This window comes from Corvus cornix, chromosome 4 (assembly GCF_000738735.6).
Source record: "Corvus cornix cornix isolate S_Up_H32 chromosome 4, ASM73873v5, whole genome shotgun sequence".
Taxonomy (NCBI): Eukaryota; Metazoa; Chordata; class Aves; order Passeriformes; family Corvidae; genus Corvus; species Corvus cornix.
Window position 1 is genome coordinate 4,125,886 of NC_046334.1, and position 21,298 is coordinate 4,147,183.

General features: G+C 41.5%; 1 protein-coding gene across 3 annotated transcripts in view; it reads right to left on the reverse strand.

The window, feature by feature from the left end:
• Nucleotides 1-21,298, reverse strand: part of TNIP3 (TNFAIP3 interacting protein 3) — a 58,886-nt gene that overhangs the window by 31,316 nt on the left and 6,272 nt on the right. The window contains exons 4-5 of one of the 3 annotated variants that reach the window (XM_039551472.1): nucleotides 19,563-19,705; nucleotides 3,982-4,067 (exon numbers count right to left, since the gene is read on the reverse strand). In XM_039551472.1, coding sequence (XP_039407406.1) covers nucleotides 3,982-4,046 — 65 coding nt within the window. In that variant the 5' untranslated portion in view covers nucleotides 4,047-4,067; nucleotides 19,563-19,705. Of the gene's footprint in view, nucleotides 1-3,981; nucleotides 4,068-4,182; nucleotides 4,372-10,674; nucleotides 10,800-19,562; nucleotides 19,706-21,298 lie in introns of those variants that run through there. The other 2 variants (XM_019290113.3, XM_039551473.1) reach the window with 2 other exon arrangements.

Sequence of the window (21,298 nt, forward strand, 5' to 3'; positions counted from 1 at the left end):
TAGGTCTGTGCCCTTTGGCGAGCAAGTTGCCATATCCATGCTGAACTTCACTGTGCACCCTACTAAAGGTGTTTTTATTTCTCCCACATTGTTCAACTTGCTGTCTTTAAAATGGTTTTCACTTCTTGCTCCATGGTACATCTTTGCACCATTTCAGCTTCTAGGCTCCACTGGCCTATTATTAATTATTGGTATTATTTATAACAGTATAATGCTCTAAATAATAATGATTTTTTTTTTTATAAATGGTTGCATACTTTTTACAGCAATTCTGTTTTTAAGCTGACAGCCAGAACATGATCAGCCCCATACTTTGGCCTTAAGTAGCATGGATTGAGGGCTGAGAAATAGAAGTTTCTCAAATAAGCAGGTACAAGCTCCATAAGAGTCCCAGTTTTGCATCTCTTGGCTCTCCCTGTTTTTCACTAGAAACTGGCATTATTCCTTACTTGGTAACAATGGACATACCTACAACGTGTCCCAAGGCATTTATTGCACAATATTAATACCAAAGCCATATAATTCTATTTGAAATATTAATTTCAAGGGTGGTGTGCTCTTGTGATTGGTGAAAGCACAAATACACACCATAAACAATTGTGAAAAAAGGCTTTAAACCAGGATTTACAGCCAGACGCCAACACCATGGAGTCATATTTTGATGGGAAATGAATTCCAGAGTCTAATGGTAAAACACGTGCTTCCTCCCCTTGGGTGGGCATTTGGGATGTAGGATTCTTGCTTGGCTAAGACTAGGGAGTAAATTCATGGAAAGAAAGAAATTTCTGCATTTGAATTATGGAGAATGAACTGGTCAGATAAAAATGTGGCAAATTTCGAGACAAATTGTTTCAGCTAATATTTCCCCTATTTAAGATAACAGACTTCATTTCAGAAAAAGGCCTGTAGAACAAGGGGGAGAATCAGACTGAATTACAGAATATTTAACCTAACTTGTACTAGCGATGCCATGACGATTTTTTTGCCTTTTCTTTTATACCCCTGTTATACCTTTTTAGTGCTTTTTGCCTACATTCTTGGACTTGTTTGTTCAGCTAAGAGACGAAACATCTCAGAAGCTTCGTAGCTAGGGATCAGTGTGCCCCAGACCCCAAGGTCCTCTCCAGAACACATTCTGTAAGCTAAGATAGAACCATCCAGGGGAAGGTTCCTTGGGGAAGAGGGGCTCGTTCAAGCCTCTCACTGGGGAATTTTTGATAGATATGCTAGTTAGCAAAACCTGTAATGTTATACCAGATCTTTTGTGGGTGTGCATTGCGGGGTGCATTTCAGTGCATTCCACCTGGACATAGTGCACCTAAGGATCCTTAAAATAAATACCGAGGTAAAATCCCTTTTTCCCTTCTAACCATGTTTGACTCTTGATTTTAAAACCAGGAAAAGGCATCACTAGAAATAGACTTAAAATAGGAATAAAATTGGATATAATTCTTTTAAATGACAGTTTATCTATAGAACAAGCCTATTCTCTTATGTTCCGTGTGATTTTACAGAACTTTTGCTCTCTTTTAATTTAGTTTTGTAAATTTCTTAGATTTTTTTCATGCAAATACATTGGGATTTTTACATTAAAATCTTCTCCAGTTAAGACAAAATAATAACAAAGAATTTCCAGTCCAATAAGCAATAGGAAGGATAAAATTTTGCCAAGAAGACAAAAAGACTTTTGTTACAGAAAACAAGTTTTGCAGCCCCATAAGCTCTTAGAAGTTGAACAGACTCTGAGCTGATGGAGAATAGTTAAAATGTGGTGCAGCTCCCTAAGGACCAGTGGTGCAATTCCAGTACTCAACACTCCACTCAAAGTTTAGGCTTGGGAATTTGAACCAGAACTCTTGAAACTGAGTTCCACTAGTTCCATGTTCCACCTCATATGTACCACCATAAAAAAATAGTTTATTGGGCATAAAGCATACTGTGCTGGGACAAACACAGAAAGAACACCTGCCTTTGATGATTATGAGAATATACTTAAAAAGAGAGTTTAGGGGGGAAAAAAAAGGCAACACAATATTTCAAATTATTTCTAGCTTAATATTTTAACCTGAGTTTCACCCCCAAAAATTTATCCAGTACTTCAAGAGCATAGCTGGAAAGCCAGCCAAGCAGCAGCTGAGATCTACCTGGAAGAATTGCACTGTCTTCAGAGTGAGATGTCCCACAGGTCAGTGCAGGATTAGGAATAATCTCACCCCGGTGCCAAGAAGAGCACTCCACAAAGTGTATGATAGGGGTTAAAATATGCACTGTGACCATAGCAGGGAAACCACTTTAAACTTTCCCTCAAATCTGATGTAGCCAAAACATCTGCCTCTCACCCCATAAACGTCCCTACACTTCTGTTCCCTTTACGACAAAGGAATGGGGCTTTTAAGGCACATTTAATAGCCAGCAGCTGTTGGGCTGTCAAATGCCACATCTGGAGAAGCTGTGTGCTGTTAATGTGAGCAGAAACAATTATTCTTTAATACTTTTGCTTAATTTTAAGAATTACACAAATGACAACAAAAGAGGGGCATGTTCTTAATGGAAACACATCTGGTTTCTCTGAAAATAAGCCAAAAGGGCCCAGTGATTAAGTGAAGCTGCACCTATAATCCATCCCAGCTCAGTGAAGAGAAGGAAAGCTACTGATATACAGGCACACAGTGTCCCTCAGTGTTTACTCCCCACAGGAAATTTGCAATGTGTAAGAAGACCATGACTGTTGGTTTGCTCTAAATGATGTTACTTATCACACAGTGCTGTTCCCTCTGTGCCTCGGTGTTCCTGTCCTTTGGGACTGGGTTTCCATGCAGCTGCCTCACTCCTGTACCCTATACAGCTTGTACATCAGGAAAAGAGCATCATTCCCCTTTCACATGGATCTTCTGCCTAATTATACTACCAAGACATTGAATGTCTTCCTGATGGACAGCATTTGGGCTGCGTTCAAACCTCAGGAAAAGCCAATTAAATTATTTCCACCAACTTTCTCAGGCTTCAAATGAACCGTGAGTGAGCTGCAGACAACTGTCTCCCTGGAAAGGCAGCAAGTGGGGCACTGTCACCCAGACTCAGCTCCCAGGCCTCACGTAGCTGCGTGTGGATCACTAGTGGAAAGGGAATTGATTTTTGCTGTGAAAATCAATCAGCTGGAAAGCTTGGCCAAGCAGAACCACCAAGCAGCACATGAGCAGATGAATTCCCCCACTGAAAGGCACACATGCAGAAAGCTGTGGGGAGGTGGTAGTAAAGTGTTGAAAGAACTGAAAGCTAAGAGTTAAAAGGACAAGAAGGGAGACAAATCTAGATGTTTTTAAGTGCTCACTCTTTTTCTGTGAAGATCAATGTCTAGAAAAGCTTGTGCCCCCTTCAGGGCACTTTCCTGGCCTCAGTTTGTGCCTTTTCAGACTGGTGTCCCTCCCACAGCCCCTTCTGGACCGGCTGCTTGCCCTACAGATTCAGCTGGAGCCCCACAAGTCTGTTCACATCTTACATGTGCTTGCTCCTCTGGAAAGCTGTGACTCTGATGCAGTGCAATTGCACAGCTGACATTTTTAACTGGTACTTGACACCACTGCTCTCTTTTCCAATCGGGCATCACCACAAACAGCCTATTCTGCCTCCTGCTTCAGCCTGGGCCAGGATGGGGAAGCTTCAGCAACGCCTTGCTGAGCTGGGCTCACAGCTGGGCTGAACCTTTGGAGGAAAACAAGCCCACGATTCATTTGAGTCCATGTGTCCTACACAGAGCTGAGGTATTTTCAGTGATCTACTAACAGCACAAGCAGGACAGACAGATGAAAACCATTTGGAAATGCAGCCAGGAAGCGTAACATACAGTAGCTGACAGGGGACAACCAGCTCTTTAAGTCAGGCCAGCTCCTTGCCTGTGGTGGCTGCCAGGCAGCCTCAGCTGAAAGGGAGAGGACACTCACTGCACTATATTTAATTTTCTCAATATTATCAAGTCAATACCTTTCCATCTCAACACATGGATGGGGGCACAGCTCCATGCAGTCCCCTTCATCTCTCTTCTTCATTTTGAGCTCCTCACAGTGAATCTGTTAGGAACAGGGAAGAAAAAAATAAAAGAGCTTTGAAGGGGAAGTAAAAAATCAACAACTGAAGAAAAAGTTAAGCATCCAATTACAATCAGAACAGGTAACAGGGTCTTACATTTCATTTTATTCTTCATCAGCTACAAATGGTTGACAAGCAAGCCAGGAATCTACTTCCTCCTTCCCAGCACCATCCTCTAGTAAGTCCACCACTGTGTCAGGGACAGTTCTGCAAGGACAGCAGCAACAACAATCTCTGGCTGCAGTGACAAAAATCTACCCAAGTAACAAAGCTGCCAGCAGTTGCAGGAACATTGGAAGGGTTGCAAAAGGGACTTTTATTAATCATCCTAAAAGAATCAATTATCTTTCATACTCTAAAATTCAAGCATGTCCTCACATTGTCCCAAAAATTCCTATGATTCATGGAAGTGCCTAGTAAAACTACTGCTCCAAAATTAAGAGAATTTGAGTAATGACTCTGATCTAAGTCACTTGGAGAGAAAAGGAGCCATATGTAAGTTATTGAGCACAAGCGTGTTGTTCAAGCATTCTACAAGCTCCTAACAAGCTTCCCTCTGGTCAGGCAAGTTACTCTCCAGCACTGCATTTCCAAAGAGAAGGGAGAGAAATAAAAAAAACCCAAACCAACCTCCCAGAGAAAAGGGCTGTTACAGGGTAACAGTAAGCAGTCCACATTAAGATAATCCCTTAAACCTGGAGGTTTTTTGATTATAACTCCAAACATGAAAAAAGCAAGCACCGCCTCTCCATCTCAAGTGGGAGAAGAGATTGTACAAAGAGTGAGCCAACATCACCTCATCCAGAGGAGCCATTCTGCTCCTTTGCTGCAGGCTGGCGGCAGCCCTGCGCATGTTTCCTCAGACACCTCTAGTTCATCAGAAGCCTTATTCTTCTCTTTAGATCAAACAATACCATTGTGATAGTTGCTAGAACTGAAAATTGACAGGTTTCCTAAGACCTATCTTAAGGACAGCAAGGTGACAACTGAAATGAAGTGGGGAGCCATCCAGAGCTAAACCTGCTATTTATAAGCAAGTAAGTTTTCAATTACAAGTCACTCTATTTATTTGTAACATCAACTTAATGTGAAACCACAGCTGAACATTTTATAGAAACCATGCTGCTTCATCTATGTGCAGGGCAGAAATTTAAAATGAAAGGTTGCCAGCAGAAGATCTGAGGCATTTGGCATCCCTCCCCCTTCTAAGTTTCAATTCCTGCAGGCATTTCACACGTTCTAAATGCATCTGGTAATCACTAATTACAAGGATCCTATTAAGAAAAAAAAAGCCAATTCAGTTCCATGTGCAACTTGATTCCAGCTTGTCTGAGTTTTATGACTGTCTGTTTAATCATAACAAAATCACATTGAAGTATGGAAAGCTGCATTCGACTGATTTCAATGGGAGCTGCAGACACTGGGGACTAATGAGGATTAAGCCTTATTATGGAGTGCCTAAACTTGGCCTGCAGGTGTCTAACTTAAAAATATCAAATTTGAAAAATATTGACCTGGAATGAACACTCTCTACCACCACTGAACCAACAAAAGAATAAAGCAAAATGACTAAAGGAAATCAGAATGAAAAAAAACCCCAAGCTGACCCAGAACACCACAGAATTCAGACTGCTACTCCAGCTCTAATTCGTCCCACTGAGCTTTGACTTTTCACCAGTTTCAGGTGTATTTGCCAAGCTGGGCACAGCATTGCAGCCCACATTAAAGAGATGCAGGTTAAATGTAACTGAAAATACGGCACCCATGTCAGTAAGAGTCATGTAAGAAGCAAAAAACATTCTAAAAAACTGGAAAGGAAAAAAGCAGTGAAGAATGAACAAAAATATATTTATTTAGTTATTAGATGTGTTCTCCCCTGGTTCTGCAGAGTGAACTGGATTTAGGAGCCCTGCTGGGGAGCTCCCTGGGGCTGCATCGTGGCTGCTCCGGGTTTTCCGTGTCCCTACTCTGCCAAGCCAGGGAAACAGAAAAAGCTGCTCAAGCTGACAAGTCCCACATCCCTGCATGGCCCAGCTGCACACCCAGGCAGCATAAACATGCAGTTCTCCAGAAGCCCTGCTGCTCACACTGCTGGGGTGGGGGACGTTGTGCAGGTCTCCTGACTCTTAGTCATATGCAGATTTTGCAGCTAAAATCTAAATCTCCACTTGTGAACCTGAACGAAAGAGATGCGACCCAGTTGTTGTGCCCCCTGCAAGTGTTTGTTATTAGAACAACCAGAAGTTTTTACAACCATAATATGCAATGTAACGCTGTAGGTTTTTATTAGATCTGGCAGACTGAAGCCAAGATGGATAAAATTCAGCTACTTCAAAGAATTAAGGCTCTGTAAAAGAGGGGGTTGTAATGGTCATGTAAAAGATTGCTCAGAACTACATAAATTTTCTGCTTTCTGTCAAGGCTTTTAAGAACAGGAACACCCTGAAGTAAAACAGAATCAGTTCTGCTCACAGATTTATGGGGTTTTGCAATAATTGAAAGTGTTTGTTAAAAAGTGTGCAGAATTTCCTTGGTGCTCACCCACCAAATTTATCAGGTTTCCAAGCTCTAAGTATTTCCTAGATACACCCAGAATAGGTGAAAAAGGCACTTTTTTTGGCTGGAGTATTAATTTGCATTAAAAACATATTTCCCACACAGAAAAAACACATTTGAAGAGAAAAAAAATACATTGTTCAAGAAAGACAATGAGACTCACTAATTCTAATGAAATCTTAACTGTAAAATTGATTACAACCAGAGAGGCACTCATCACACTAGTGTTTCAAAATCCTTTCCAAAATGCTTTTCACAAACATCCTTCCTGTACATGTTAAATCCTGCACTGCTCTTGCCCCATTCCCTTTTTGTTTCTTCAAGTCTAGCTCTAGCTTAGAAGCATCTGATGTTCCCAAACCTTTGGTCATTTCCCCCAAACCTGCTCAGTAATTCACTTGTATTTCATTTGTACCAAAGTAATATTTTGTGGGAATGCAATGTAAAATGAATGCCAGAGATGAGCCAGACTGAAATATGCAGAAAAAGGGAAAGGAGATTTTTGGTTTCATATTGATCCAGCAGACAGAACAGAAAACAAACAATATGCCAAATAAATTAAAGTACATGCTAGCAAATCACACATAAGGAATAAACCCATTCATAAGTTACCTTTCCAGGAATTCACAACAGAAAAATGTGTAAGATGCAGGGCCTGTGACAGCCAGGCTGAGTAAATCTACCTCATTTAAGCATTACCCATGTTGCAAAAGAGCTCCAAAACAAAGTGGAACAAACACCATCGTCAATGCTGTTGATAAACAAGCCAGCAGGTTACACTATTTGTGCGTGGCTGTCGTGTAGGAGGAGTGGGACGGAGAAATGCATTATTACAGTAAATGTGATCAAAATGGAAGAACAACCGGAGAAAGAAAAGAGCATTTGATGAAAGAGAGCCTAAGTGACACTCACTGAAACCAATATAAAACAGGAATAAAGCCTTCAAGACTTTTTTGGCCTGAAGAAATCAAACATAGAACATTTCGGGCCTCCCCCTACCTACGTATTCTCAGGTTTGGTTCTCAGAGTAGCACTTGAACCAGGCATTGCACTGCATGTCTGTCTGCCCTTTGCTGAAAATGCAGCTTCAGACACAAAAATGCTGCCTAGAAAAAGCCACAAACACAGCAAGATCTGCCAGTTATCTCCTCTCCCTGTTACTTCCTGATAAAATGCTGAAACTTCAATTTAAGACAGTTTTTAACCAAAATTTTAAATCTGAAGCTTGATTTTACCCAAAAATAAAAAGTAGATAGTTTCCTCAGTTCTGCCTTGCCTACTTTAGTTTGGACAAAATGAAACTGGTACCTGCCCTGTGTGATGCAGGAAGATTTAATGCTGAATACTTTAAACTGGTCTCAATATTAAGTACAATTCTCCTTGATTAAGGTAACAGCAGATTTTGGGCAGCAATCCCCTCCAAAGAACTTAACTCCCAGATGCCCTCCCATGGAGCTGTGATATCCACAACTTGATAAACAGTCTGGTCTATGAGTGCTGGTCCCCCACACTGGGTGTGTCAAAATGCTCCTCTTGACACACACAAATTAGTGTCAGTGGTGAGTGCAAAACACTGCTTTAAACTACAGGGCTTTATTCAAAATCAATACAACACATTTTTCTTGAATTGAAACTTAGACAAAAGCAATTTACAGACATGTTTGTCCCTTCGCCAATCAGCAAATTTCTAAACATCTTTGAAGATCTCGAGAACATCTGAAAGTGAGGAAATGATTCCCCAATGAGTATAAATCCCTTCTTCAGGTAGAAATCAGTGGCACAAACGTCACCAAAAAGCCACCACAGTCGTACTCAGGCTTGCACACATTTTACATTTGGGCTTACCATGTCAGCCACTCCACACAGGCACCTGCATGAGTGAGTTTAAAGCACAGAAACTCTTTTGAAAGGCCACAAAACACGAGCTCAGTGCCAAAAATATCACGACCACACTTCCAACATGCAAAAAAGTCACATAAGAAGTGACCAGAGGAAGTTGCAAATATCATCTCACCAAGCCATCAAAGTCACATACAGCCTACGTCAAAACACCCTCAGTACCTCTCTTGTTAAAAATGAGACCCCTCATTTCAAACACAATTAGAAGAAATCTGTTCTTCATGGGCAAATGTTCAGTTCAGCTAAAGACAATTAGTGTACACAGGTCTGGGTGCAAAGTTTGTAATACTTTGAGCCCACTTATTGTACACAATCTCTGTGGAAGCAAATTGTTAACAGAATACAAATTAATTTTTTTAGAAGTATAAAATACGTTGATAAAATAAAGCTCTCAACAATTAATATCTTTTCAATGTTATTTTCTCATTATCTCTGTCCAGCTTTAACTAGCTCAACAAATTATTTGGAGGTGGGCAAGATGGGAAGGAAGTACTCAGTTATTTGTTAAATGTCAATTGTAAATTATCCAGTAAAAAAAAAGGTTCTTTATTATTATTCACTGCCAAAGCATGGATAGGAAGCTTTCCAAAAGATAAAATACAGAAGTGAAAAGGAAAAATGCTGCAGGATAAAAGCAAGATTAATAACTATGATATTCATTGATAGTGCCCAAAATGGGTTGCTTTTGCTGAACCATTTTTAATGGAGATGTCACTGCAGTGAAACTGTGATGTTGTGACAGGAAAGGACAAAACTTTCTTGTACAATCCAAACCAAGAGATAAAAGTTAAGATATATCAAATCCATGACTCTGGAACTAAGTCTCTGCAGTATAAGGAGGTAGAATATAAGAAAGTAACAGAAAGGAGATTGCTCCAAGTACAGGGGCCACGTGGCCGTGAAAAAAGGCACATGCAGACCTAGCTGCAAAAAGCTGTGTGCCTAAAGAAGGGAAATTTAACAGCAAGAAGACAAGAAGGCTTGATTTAGAAGAGGAATGCAGCTCTGTTCTATGCAAGATTCGTTCCCTCCGAACATGCCTCAAAATCCCACAACAACAACAACAACAACAACAACAAAAAACAAAAAAACAAAAAAAAAAAAAAAAAAAAAAAAAGGAGAAAGAAGAGCCCATAGAAAGGTAGGAACTACCCAACCAGCCAGTTGCAAAAAAATCACTGACATTGCTTGGCTGGCAGGAACACCAATCCCAAACAACTCAGAAGCATATGCTGCTTTCCACACATTCCAGCACTCCCACACTTCTGGAAAAATGGTACCGCTGCTGCCAGAAATTCAGACTGCGCCAGCAGCATATCACAGTGTCCTGAGGCTCTAGAAGCAAGCCAAGGGAAAATGAGAACTTTCGCTTCATTTTAGGAGGGAGGTAGAGCAGTCTAGAGCTCCTACAGCTGCCCCAACACAAACAGGAATATGCCCTCTGGCAGCAAACAACATCGGCCCTGGAAAAAGGAGGTTGTAATACCGCAGCTTCAAGTATTCCTTACTCAAGGGTAGAATGAATCAAAACTTCTTCTGAGGTGCAGCTTTAATGCCAATTTACAGCCAGAAGGCAAGCAAAAGATCCCCTACCCCATTCTCAAGTGCTGTGGACTACAGAAAATAATTTGTAGCAGATGTCCTAATGACAGAACTATCTAAGGGAATCCTGTGCCTGCTCCAGGCAGTCAGTTGCCCAGGGAACAACCCAAACTCCACAAAACAGATGAGACTTCCAAAGTTCTCAGCAGAAAGCTTATCCAAACAGAGGGATTTTGGTCAAATCCAGTACAGGTGCACTGAATCTTTGCATCACTAGATTTACCCCAAAATAACTGTTTAATTTAGTTAGTGCTCTATATGGCAATAATCCTTTACTATTGCTGTACTCTTCACTGTCCAACTTTATGCCAGGAAAGCAAATAAAAAGAACATTCCTACAGTTGTTCTATACAGACAGTATGAAGAAATTAAAAAGCCATTTAGGAAAAAAAGAAAAAACCTTTAAAATACCAGGTTTTGGATTTGAGGTCTTTTTGGTAGATGAGAAGGGAAAACAGGTACATGACTTCACTCTGAGGCTAGGAAGAGACCCACTAGTACAAATTTCCAATGAATGCAGATGTTACTCACCATATTTAGGGAAGGTGTCCGTCTCTGTACTGCCAGGTTAGGACATCCCAGCCTCAAATAAAGGCTCTCTGAATCAAATGAGAACTAAGTGGTTTGGAGGCAAAAGTGTATCTGTGTATATATATCTCAAGGTTTAACCTACACTCCAGGCTTAGGGAAACCCCTTTCTTACAGTCATGCTACCACTGAGAGCACATTCATCTCTCTCAAACAAACACAGCCCACACAGAACTACTTGAAAGCACTGCTTATAAGAGACCACAGAGGATTCCCTCTCATTCTTCAGATTAGCATGGAACAGTGACACAACGCTTTGCCCACGCACCAGCAAGAGCTGCTCTGTGGGAAAAGTGGTGGTCTAGCATGGTGGAAAAGCTGCATCAATTCAAATTGAACAGAACACAAATATCAATCTAGAAGCAGAATAATTTACTGTAAGGGGCAAATAGGCCAGGGAGCCATTTCTAGGAATGCATTTTAATTAGAAGTTATTCTAAGGTTTCCCTTACAGAATCAGTGCTCGGTTTGACCAGTTACAGTCCCCTCATCAGCAGTGACATTCAGCTCTGCACCGACCAGAGAAACCACCCTATTATATCTGATTTTCATTCTGAGGAACAGAGTACATAGAGGTGAAGGCTGCAGAAATGTCTCCCCTTCACCAGACAAGAAGTGATGCAGCATTTTCAAGAATCTACTATTCATTTCAGGCTATAGCCCACTGCACACAGGGGTTGATTGATCAAGTTTCACAGATGATAAAAATTAACATTATCATGCTGTCACCTAAAAGTGAAAGATTCACGATAGGTAAGCTCAGAAAAACACTCATCTCTAAGTCTGATGGTTGTATCGGTTTCGGTTTTGATGACAACAAAACCTGTGCAGCTCTGCACCAAGGACTAAAAACCCTGCTGAGATTTTTAGGAGATTGCTGTTGTAACACTCATGATCTAACTGCCCTGAGAGCATTCCCATGCTCCTAGCAGAAATATGTCAGCTGCTCAGGAGAGCAGGATGGATCATTTTTTGTCAAAGCATTTACACTCAGCTTCTCACATGCACACAGACAGCAGTCATTTGCAAATTCATGTTCAATTCACTGCAGGTTTGTTCAAACAAAACTATTCTGGAGACATTTGCAATTACAACAGAGGAAACAATAGGTCAGAATCAGGATGTGGGAAACCAAGGTCCAATTCTTTCCCCTGCCTTTCCCTGAAGGGAGTTTAACTGTGTTTGTACCTCCTGCATAAATGTTTTAACTGCTGGAGATGCAGGGTGATTTCTCCAGTCTTTTGCAATAACAGTGTTCCACTACAGATGAAGAATTTGCTGTCACTTTCTCAGACAAAATGTTAATGACTTCAGCTTGATGGTTTGCACATTTACCAACAAGAGTTCAGATTTACTGGCTGCCTGCTTAAAATAAATTAAAAAAAAAAGCAACAGCACCCCAACATCTTCCACTTCTCAGAACAGCGTCCTGTACAGTCAGCTCCACATCAGTCACTTTTTCTTACCCTGATCTCTTGCTTCATTCTATATAAGCATTTAGAAAAAGCTGAACAGCCTCAACAGGGAACATTTGAAAGCAACCCACCAGCAAGGGCCCAGTAGCAAAGTGCTGGAGCAGTGTCTTGGGAGGTGAGTGACACATACTCAAACCCAAGCAGCAAAAGAAATCAAAGCCAAGAGCATCCTCTGAGGGGAAATGCTTTTCCCACTGGATGACTGAGTAAGAAGGGAACAGCATTAAATATTACTCAGCAATGCATTCATGCAGAATACAGCAAATTTAGCCTTCTATGGTTTTGGCTTTCACTGCACTCAAACAGCTTTCAGCTTTGGACTGACCAACCTGCTTAATTGCAATGGGACTGGAAAGAGTTCAAGGCGTGGTTGGCATTTGGTCATCATGTGTCAGCTCAACAATGATGGGGCTTACTTAAAACTCTGCATGTGTGCTGCTCCTGGGTTTATTATCCATCACCTGTTCCACAGAACCACTGTGGTTTCTACCAGGGAGGCCAGGAATAGCCACCTTTCTCCTCATGCAGGACAAGGCAAAGCCAGGACTGTTAAGATTTTAAGATCAGGTGCCTTCCATGAGTTACGAGAAGTGACCAAAGACAACTGATTTTGGTAAGCATTCCCTGAATAAAAGGCAAAACACAAATATTTTAACTGGAGTCCTTCTGAGCCTGGACATTTCCTGTTCTGCTGGGCTACTCCAAGCACCAGCCATGCCCAAGGCAGGAACAGGCAGGGATGTGATGCTCTACCCGTGCAGAAGAGGTTAACAGGGCACAGCATCCTTCCCGCTTCCAGAGAAGAGGAGGTGAAAACGTGGGCCCTTCCTTTCCCTTCAGGGAGAGGGCTTCACAGCCCTCCTGACTCAAACAATTAGAGGGTTTTCTTTTTTAACTCCTGTAAACACTGGTGATATGAAAGTATTGACATTTTCAGCACAGCACAGCAGGCACATCAAAGTGTTTTGTAGAAGCAGAGAAAAGCAGACAATGGAAAAATTGAAGGGGGAACCCTCTCTTTTAACCTCCAGTGGAAAATTGTGGGGGTACAGCAGAAATCACCTTTTTACCTGACTTTCCCACTGCCCCCATTCAGAAGAACAAAACCCCTTTGGCTACACCACACATAACTGAATAATAAAAATTTCATTGCTTCTTAGGCATAACCAAACCACTTATCTAGAAAAAGACCAGGTTGGATAGTTGCCATTCAAATTATTTTATTGTCCACTGAAGAACTGCTTGTTTAGGGGCTTTCCATGGGGGAAAAAGAAGGAAATGAGTTAGAGAAAATTTAATATAATGCAAAGACAACAGTTTAAAGTACAGATCCTTGGTGACTTGTAAAGGGCTTAATTGCCATGTAAGTATTATTCAGGAGAGAAAAGACCACTACAAAGAAGAGGACTGGGGGAGAAAAAAGGCAATTTCAAGAGTACTCAAAACACTTTGGGACTCCAGTATTCTAGAGAGGCAGCTTAAGACAGATTTGCTGTCCAGAAATGTTCTGAGATTTGGCTTGAAGTTGACACTTTGATACCACACTTGGGGCACTAGGAGTTCGTTCTGCTGAAACAAGGCAGCCTGCTGTTCTCCACACAAGTCTTACTCCCTGGCTGTCTGCAGCTGTCCTCCTCTCTCTCTGGTGCACGAACAAGAACTGCTCCCACGCACTCAGGGTTTTCTCAAGCTAAAATACTCTCTTCTGCTTCACTCACAAGTAGGTTGGCTGCTCTTTTTTAGTTCTATATGCTTAAACAGGTTCACATGCCCCAGATCAAGAAGCAGCAGTGAGACAGCCAGTCCCAGTTGTCAGGTTTTTGAGGTGAACTAAACACTTAAAGGTGAGGTTACCTCTTATCCACACTTCATACACTATTAAAATATATTTTTGTGCTCACAGAAGTGACTTTCTGAGGGAGGTAGATGCTGCTGCCCAGCTCTACCCTAAATTTTAGTGAACTGCTTTGATTTTAGTTTGGACTAAAACAGCTTTTGCTTGAGATGTATTAAAAGTCAAGGCACTTCCCACCCATTTTGTTCCTGCTTGCTGTGTGGCTTTACTGCTTAGCCGTGAACGGAAGACCACCCACAACAAATTCTCCCTTCCTTATGGAAAAATTGGAAATGCCACAGCTCCTTTATGAGGTCTTAGATGGTGATTCTATGAATTCTTTACTTTTACTCAAATATATTATGCTATTTCACTGGATTTTCCTGAAGATGTTCATGAATTTGATAGAATATCAAGTGTGAAAACAGGCTTTACATCAGGCCAGCAGCAGGCTCCAGCAGAACATCCCTTCCATCACATTTGTCAATCCCACAAACTTTAAGCATGCAGCTTAGTGTCAGGGAGGTTTGACTACACATCTTTTTTTCTTGGGAATAAGGCCACCTTGTTCTCCAGCTGGTTGCCCACCCACTGGTCTCTACCACTACATTTTTTACTGAAATACTTCACTGTTTATATTCTAGTCCAAGATGGAATTAAACCTAATTTTAAGCAGTGTGTAAATCCACCAAGAAAGCATTTTCTCATTCTGCACCAACTTCAGAGAGGTTTCTTTCCTATCCATACACACTTTCACCTGCCTGCCAATTAACAAGAGAGAAAAGTCAACCCTGAAGCTATACTAAATTTACTACTGTCTAGGTCAACAAAATCTTAAAGCAACATTTAGTGGTTTGACAGAAAAGTGACCTTTTCCTCATAGAGACATGGTATTTTTGCAGGAAGCAAAGCATTTTCACCCAGATTCAGGGACTGCCAAAACCTGCAAGTTGCAGACACTTTCCTGCCTTTTGCTCTTTCTTGGCTGGGCTGCAAAAACAAAATCAGACACAGAGCTCAGAGGACTTAGAATTTTCTCAACAAGCTGATCTACCACAAAACTAAGTTTTCCTGGTCTCTGATTTTCATCTCAGCAGCAAGGAGTGCAGTGAGCTGTGTTCACCCAGAAGAGTGGATACCTCCACAGAAAGGGCTAAGGATAGAATAAGGTGATACACAACAGCTGCATGAGTCTGGGTTAAAAGTGAAAGGAAAAAGGAAGCAAAGTAAGAAAAGGAAGAAAAAGTAATTCTTATGTACCCAGTGAGAGGTGGTGTTTGCCATCAGTACAGGTGGCTGGATAGAGCAAGATGCCTCCACCTGGGTTTGCAGCTGACCAAGGACAAAGAGAAGCAAAGGTATTTCACAGGAGGTATCCTGGTTGTTGGTGGACAGGAGGAAAGGCACTTTGGAGGAGAGGAAGATGGTGAGAGGTGACACATCTACATTTCAGATGAGAACTGTACTCTTTCCCAGCTTCTCTGGAGGATCTGATGACCTTTCCACAACCACCAGCATTCAGCACAACACTGAAGCAGAAGTTGTTTGCCCCACTTTCCCCATGCAGCACATGAATCTAATTTTCCCTTTTTGCGAAATTATGAGTAGTATCTGCTTACAACTCCGCAATATAGTTGTCCAAGTGTGTGGTAAAGCTAATAACCACACTAGAGAGAGCTCTCTGGCTGTCAGGAGCCAGATCCAAATATTCCTAAGGCAGCTCTCCATCACATAAGCATGCAGACACACACACACACAAATCTATAAATGCAAACACTCCTATATATCCCACAAGCAAACTGCCTTAGAGCTGTTTCCTGTTACCAAAAGAAAGGACTATAAAAATGAAGGAACCCCTGATCTTAGGCTGCTCTTTCCACCTCACATGACCTTAATTTTATGGAAACTGTACCCTTGTGTTATTTAGATTTTACTCATAAAACATAGACAGAGGCAGTATATAGGCATTGGGGAACAATCAAGAAAAATGTAAAACTTCTTTGAACAGTAAAGAAAAAAGTTGCTAAAATGATTAATTTTTATAAATTATGTAAGGAAAAGCCATTTGCTGTAGTGGAAATAAGGTATTTTTTTATTTTCTATTTTCTTTTAAAAAGAAAAAGAAGGAAAAAAACAAAGTTCTTGGAGCACTAAAATGCTGTAGCAAACAAAGTTCTACTTCCCTTATGTACTTTCGCAGCAATTACAACCTAGAAAAAAACATTAAACACTGAGGATTATTTTATAAGGTAGGGATATTTATCCACCTACTAATCATGACCTTACTCTAAGCTTCTGCAGTTCTTTGTGCATCCTACTTTGAAGGAAGCCTTAAACCACAGCAGAGTGCCAGCGAGTCTGATAAATTACTATTTGTAAGTCTTCTAAATGTTTGCAAGCACTCAAGTTTAGTTCAACCCAAACTCCTAAAAAGTATATTCAGCCTTTGCAAAGGGAATATGGACAATGAAAAGCAATTGAATACATATGAGAGGATTATTTGGATGAGACTTTACCTCAGGAGAAAAATAGTAATGGTCACAGAAATAAAATTGTATTCAATATTAGCAGTTCACAGCTAATCAAAGTGCCATGGTAATTGTCTAGGTAGAGATCTCATTACATAAATGCTGTGGTATTTTCAAAGTTTCTACAGGATGCACGGACTCTTTTTCCCTTTTCAGAAGTAACAAAGGCAGTCATGTCCAAATTTTCCAAACCAGCCAGACTCCATGCTGTGTACCTAAACACCGTATGGAACTATCAAGAGAGCACTCAGCCAGTCAGCTCCCAGCAGCCATATTTAATCCAGGCTTAAATCCAAGACAGAGCACAGATATGGATGAACCTGGGTGCCAGCATTTGCAGGGCAGCCCAGCTCCTTTGGTCCTGTTACCAGAGAGGATTGCAGCTAAGCAAACCAGGCATTTTAGGGCATTGCTATGGGATTTTGAGTCTTCAGTATCAAATACCTTTGAAGAGATGCAAACGCAAAAGCATTTTGGGAGTTGAGGGATGGAGCTGTGTCCTCCCTTTCAGCACAGGCACTCCTGTCAGGAAGTTAGGAACTGACTGTCTCCCGGTCTGGTTCAGAGCAAGGCCCGTTCCAAGCATTCTTCCTAAGGAAATCCCCCCACCTTCAGCAGAGTGGTTTTTTAACTGCTCTCTTTCTTGCAGCATTAGTCAAAGGCTATGGGAAATTGTACATCTTTGTGGCTTTTATTAACTTATTTCCTTTCCAGCAATATGATGTAAAACCAGTAGTGAGACTGAGTGGTGCTATCAGCAGCCTCATGGTCCTTTTCAATGCGCAATAACCACCATATCTCCATAGATAACCACAGCCTTAGAGACCTTAATATTGAACACATTGATACAAAATGCCTTTAAATGGTTCCTTTTGTGCTTTGAGGAGTTGTTTTACTGTAGCCTGTAGAAGTTCTCAGGTGAACTCTGAAAATAAGGAAGGAAATCCAGAGCTGAAAGAAGGTGCAAGTAAGTGTTCAGAGGATAGACCTGGATTACCTGCAGACCTCTGTAGACATGAGAAGACAGGACCGTGGCCTACTTCAAATGGCAACCTCCATCTCCTGTATGCACACACAGCGATTTGGGAATGGGTCAAAACTCCAGCATGACAGAGTTGCAGCAGTTACTTCAGATGAAAGAAAGTGACAGACGATGGTTTCAGAATATTGCAGCTTAAAGCACCAGGGCTAAACCAACAGTAATATAGATATGAGGACAGTCAGATTTATAATGAAAGAAGAAAATTGTAAGCCGTGTTCCACGCCTATAAGAACCATTCTTAAAGCAATTCAATTCTGAATCCGTAATGAACACACACAGACACACACAAAAAAGCTCAAACCAAACGACACTCTTGCTGAACTGATCTTAGTATCTAGTGCTAGAAACACACAAACTACTACGGTTTGGGGTGGTTTTTTTGGTTCTTCATGCAGAGTTGCAGAGATACAGAATTGCTTTTTAGCTAGAGACTGGTTTTGATCTCCTAGACTTCTAAGGTGCTTACTTGTTACCGGAATTGCCATGAGTCCCCCAGTAAACAAACTAGCAGCAACACTGCTTGCTTACCCTACAACTCCCCCAGACCTTCCTCTGCTTTCAACTGCAACCTACGCAATGGAACAGGATTCTATTTTAGCAATAATACAATTTCATAGTTGGAATCCCCTTCAGTTTGAGGCAAACAGCAGCAGTGACTCATCACAAGGCATTTTAAAAAAAGGGGATTTCCTACTGAAGTAAAGCACCAATGAGCATCACAGAAGGCAAAAATCAGGGAAGATCACAGGAAAGAGGGACGCCAAGGATTCCTCAGGGAGGTGATACAACTACAGAAAAAAAATAATGGCTTTTATTTCAGCTGGAGGCTCATGATCCAAACTGGATTTGTTATTCTGAAACTGAAACCAGACACACACCAGAGTGTGAGGCTTCACTCTGAAACCCAGCTGAGCCAACACACAGCTGCTTTCAGCAGCCAGCAGCGATTTTGGAGTTTTTGATTAATTCTGGATTCTGACAGGGGCAGAACTATCATACACATCATCTACAATATGGTACCTAGAACACAGAACTAGGCTTGGTTTAACTGCTGAACAAGGCAGTAGAGGGAAATGTTACCAGGCAGCAGCCATTCCCCAATACCTGGGCTCCTTCCATGAGTCAGAGCCAAGCGTCTGCTGCTTTCAGTAAGTATGAAGGTCACCTTTCAAGTTACTGTTTCTAGTAAAAATAAACTCCCCTGCACAGTAAAGGCAGGAGAGTGGTTGCAAACTACGTGGGTTGTTTCATACGTAGGCTGTTCATAGGAAGGGGCCACCTCCTGCCTTGAATACAGATGCCAGCAATTAGGATTTTTAGTAACTAGGTGTTTGCCCAGTGGGTGAGGCTCTCAGAGCCTCTGGCTGGCACACCAGGAAATCGGCAGTGGCATCACATTTTTAGGGAAAGATCAGCAGGCAGAGCCTGAACCCGGGGTTGTTCTGCCACTGAACCACAGTGCTACTTCACCAAGTCACAACTTCTGTCTGCTTCAGTCCAGGAGAGAATGAAAACTGCACAGCTTCATGGCCCTCCTGCAGTCAGCCTCCCAACAAGAGGCATCGCTGCTGACTGAGCTGCTTTAGGTATCATCTCTGCACGGAGTTTGGCTACAGAAGTTCTACTTCTTCACTACAGAGAGATGGGAACAGGAACCAACACCAGCAGGTCAATCTGTCTTCTTCCTCTGCCCTCTACCTGTGCTCTAACATGAAAACAAAACACCACAGAACTGAGCAACAATTCAAGTATCTCACTTTCAAATGCCAGGCATGAAAAGCAAGAAGTAAGCAGGCAGTGTCAATATATATGAATTAAAAGGAAAGCAATGTAAGGGGTATAAAACAGCTTCATTTCTCCACAGGAGCTGCAGAAGAAGACCGGGCCAACACTCTCCCCAGTTTGTTTGTACATTATTAATAACTGTATAAATTAGAGGAGATCAAACTCACCCCTTTGCAAAACTGTCATGCTTTCACAGCAGAGTTTTGGGGAAGGTGTTTGAATAGAACAGGTCCTCTGGACAGACTTAGAGATTCAGGTGTTAGAGACCTCTTTTTACTTTTCTCAGGCTCAGCTGGCCCAGTGTTTGCATCTAGGGTAAAGACACAGAAACAAAGAACACTGTCAATGGAATCAAGAACATCAAAGGACTGCTCACACAGCTCCACAGAAGCCTGCAATGGCTAAGGGAGGGGCAGAAAGCCAGAGGCACAAGGCATTCAAGGGAAGGAAAGGCTGAGTGTTTAGACAAAGGAAAAAAATGATCAGTACAGCTGGGCTGTGCTGGAAGACAACCCACAGCATTTTCCTGGAAGTCTCCAATTCCTCCTTCTCAGTCAGTAAAGGATCAAGCTAAATTTCCATTCATTATATTTAAGCACAGGCAGAAGAAATATTCTTCTAAGCAAGTAAGAAACAGTAAATCTTTGTCAAATCTCTTTTCAGTCCTCTTTCCGAAATTCTCTTCATGTAGCAATTTATCTTGCTACATCTCCGTCACGATAATCTCCACACCCATAGGCCCAGCAGTAAAACTGATTCAAATTTTTCTAAAAAAACCTGGTCTGTCTCAAAAAAACCTGCTCTGGTCCCCCAGGGGTAGCTGGGATTCATCTTCTGACAAGAAGGGCAAGGCTGAAATGCCAGATGAGTGAAGCTGGCAACCAGCATAGAACTTTAAGGACATAAAAGAGATCCATTTTTTATGCAGTCTACAGGGGCTTTCGGTTACCCCCAGACTTGGCCATTTCCACAAAATGAGAGCAAGCAACAAGAAACAAATCTTCCAATACATCTAGTCAAAACAGTTATCCAGTATCACTAAATAGGAAAAAAGGTCCCCCCAATTAGGTAAAAATCGCCAGAAGGTTCCATAAACGAATTATTGGATAGCGAAGTACTGATTAAAGTTCTCTAAATACTCGGTTTTGAACAGATTTTTTTCAATTGTTTGGGATACTTTTCCCAGCCAGTTTTTCCTCAGCACATCAAACCTTTAGCAGGCAGGAGCTAGGTACTGAGTCCACCTAAATTATGCCAGCTGCAACTGATCCACAACATTCCCACTTCTGATTGTTTCACTCTGAAGTGAATCCGAATATGTTTATTTCTAAAAGTTAAATTTTATTTCTAGATAGCATTATCTGTATATACACAAAGGGTGAAGTGTTTAAGACCTCAGTGGACTAAGGCAGGACAATTTCAACATGAGAAAGTTTATCTCTACAGTTTATTTTTAATTACAGGTGAGTGCAGAGGTTTAAGTGTATCCCACGTAGAGTATTTGGGCAGCTTTTTGCACAACAAGCCTTGCAGTTTATTCCTTCCCCCAAAAAGTTGTAGGCGATTCTGTGAAACATCCCACAAGGTGTCACTAGAGATGCATCAGCCAAAATACTCGAACGCCCTTCCCTTTCCATGTTCCCCCTTCCTAGGAAACATGTTAGACAGCTTTGGAACAGGATGAGAAGGAGTTAATGCCCGAGCAGGAGAGTCCTGGTGCAGCGGGAGCCTTTCAGCTGTGCTCTGTAAGCAGCAAGGCAATGACTTGAACAGTAAATGAACTGTGTACACACAGATCAATGGGAAATGCAGACAACTTCAGCCATCAACTTTTAATGAACTACCTCAAAAAACTGACCATAATACAGAGAAACAAACAAGATCAATCATCAGCTCTGCCTCA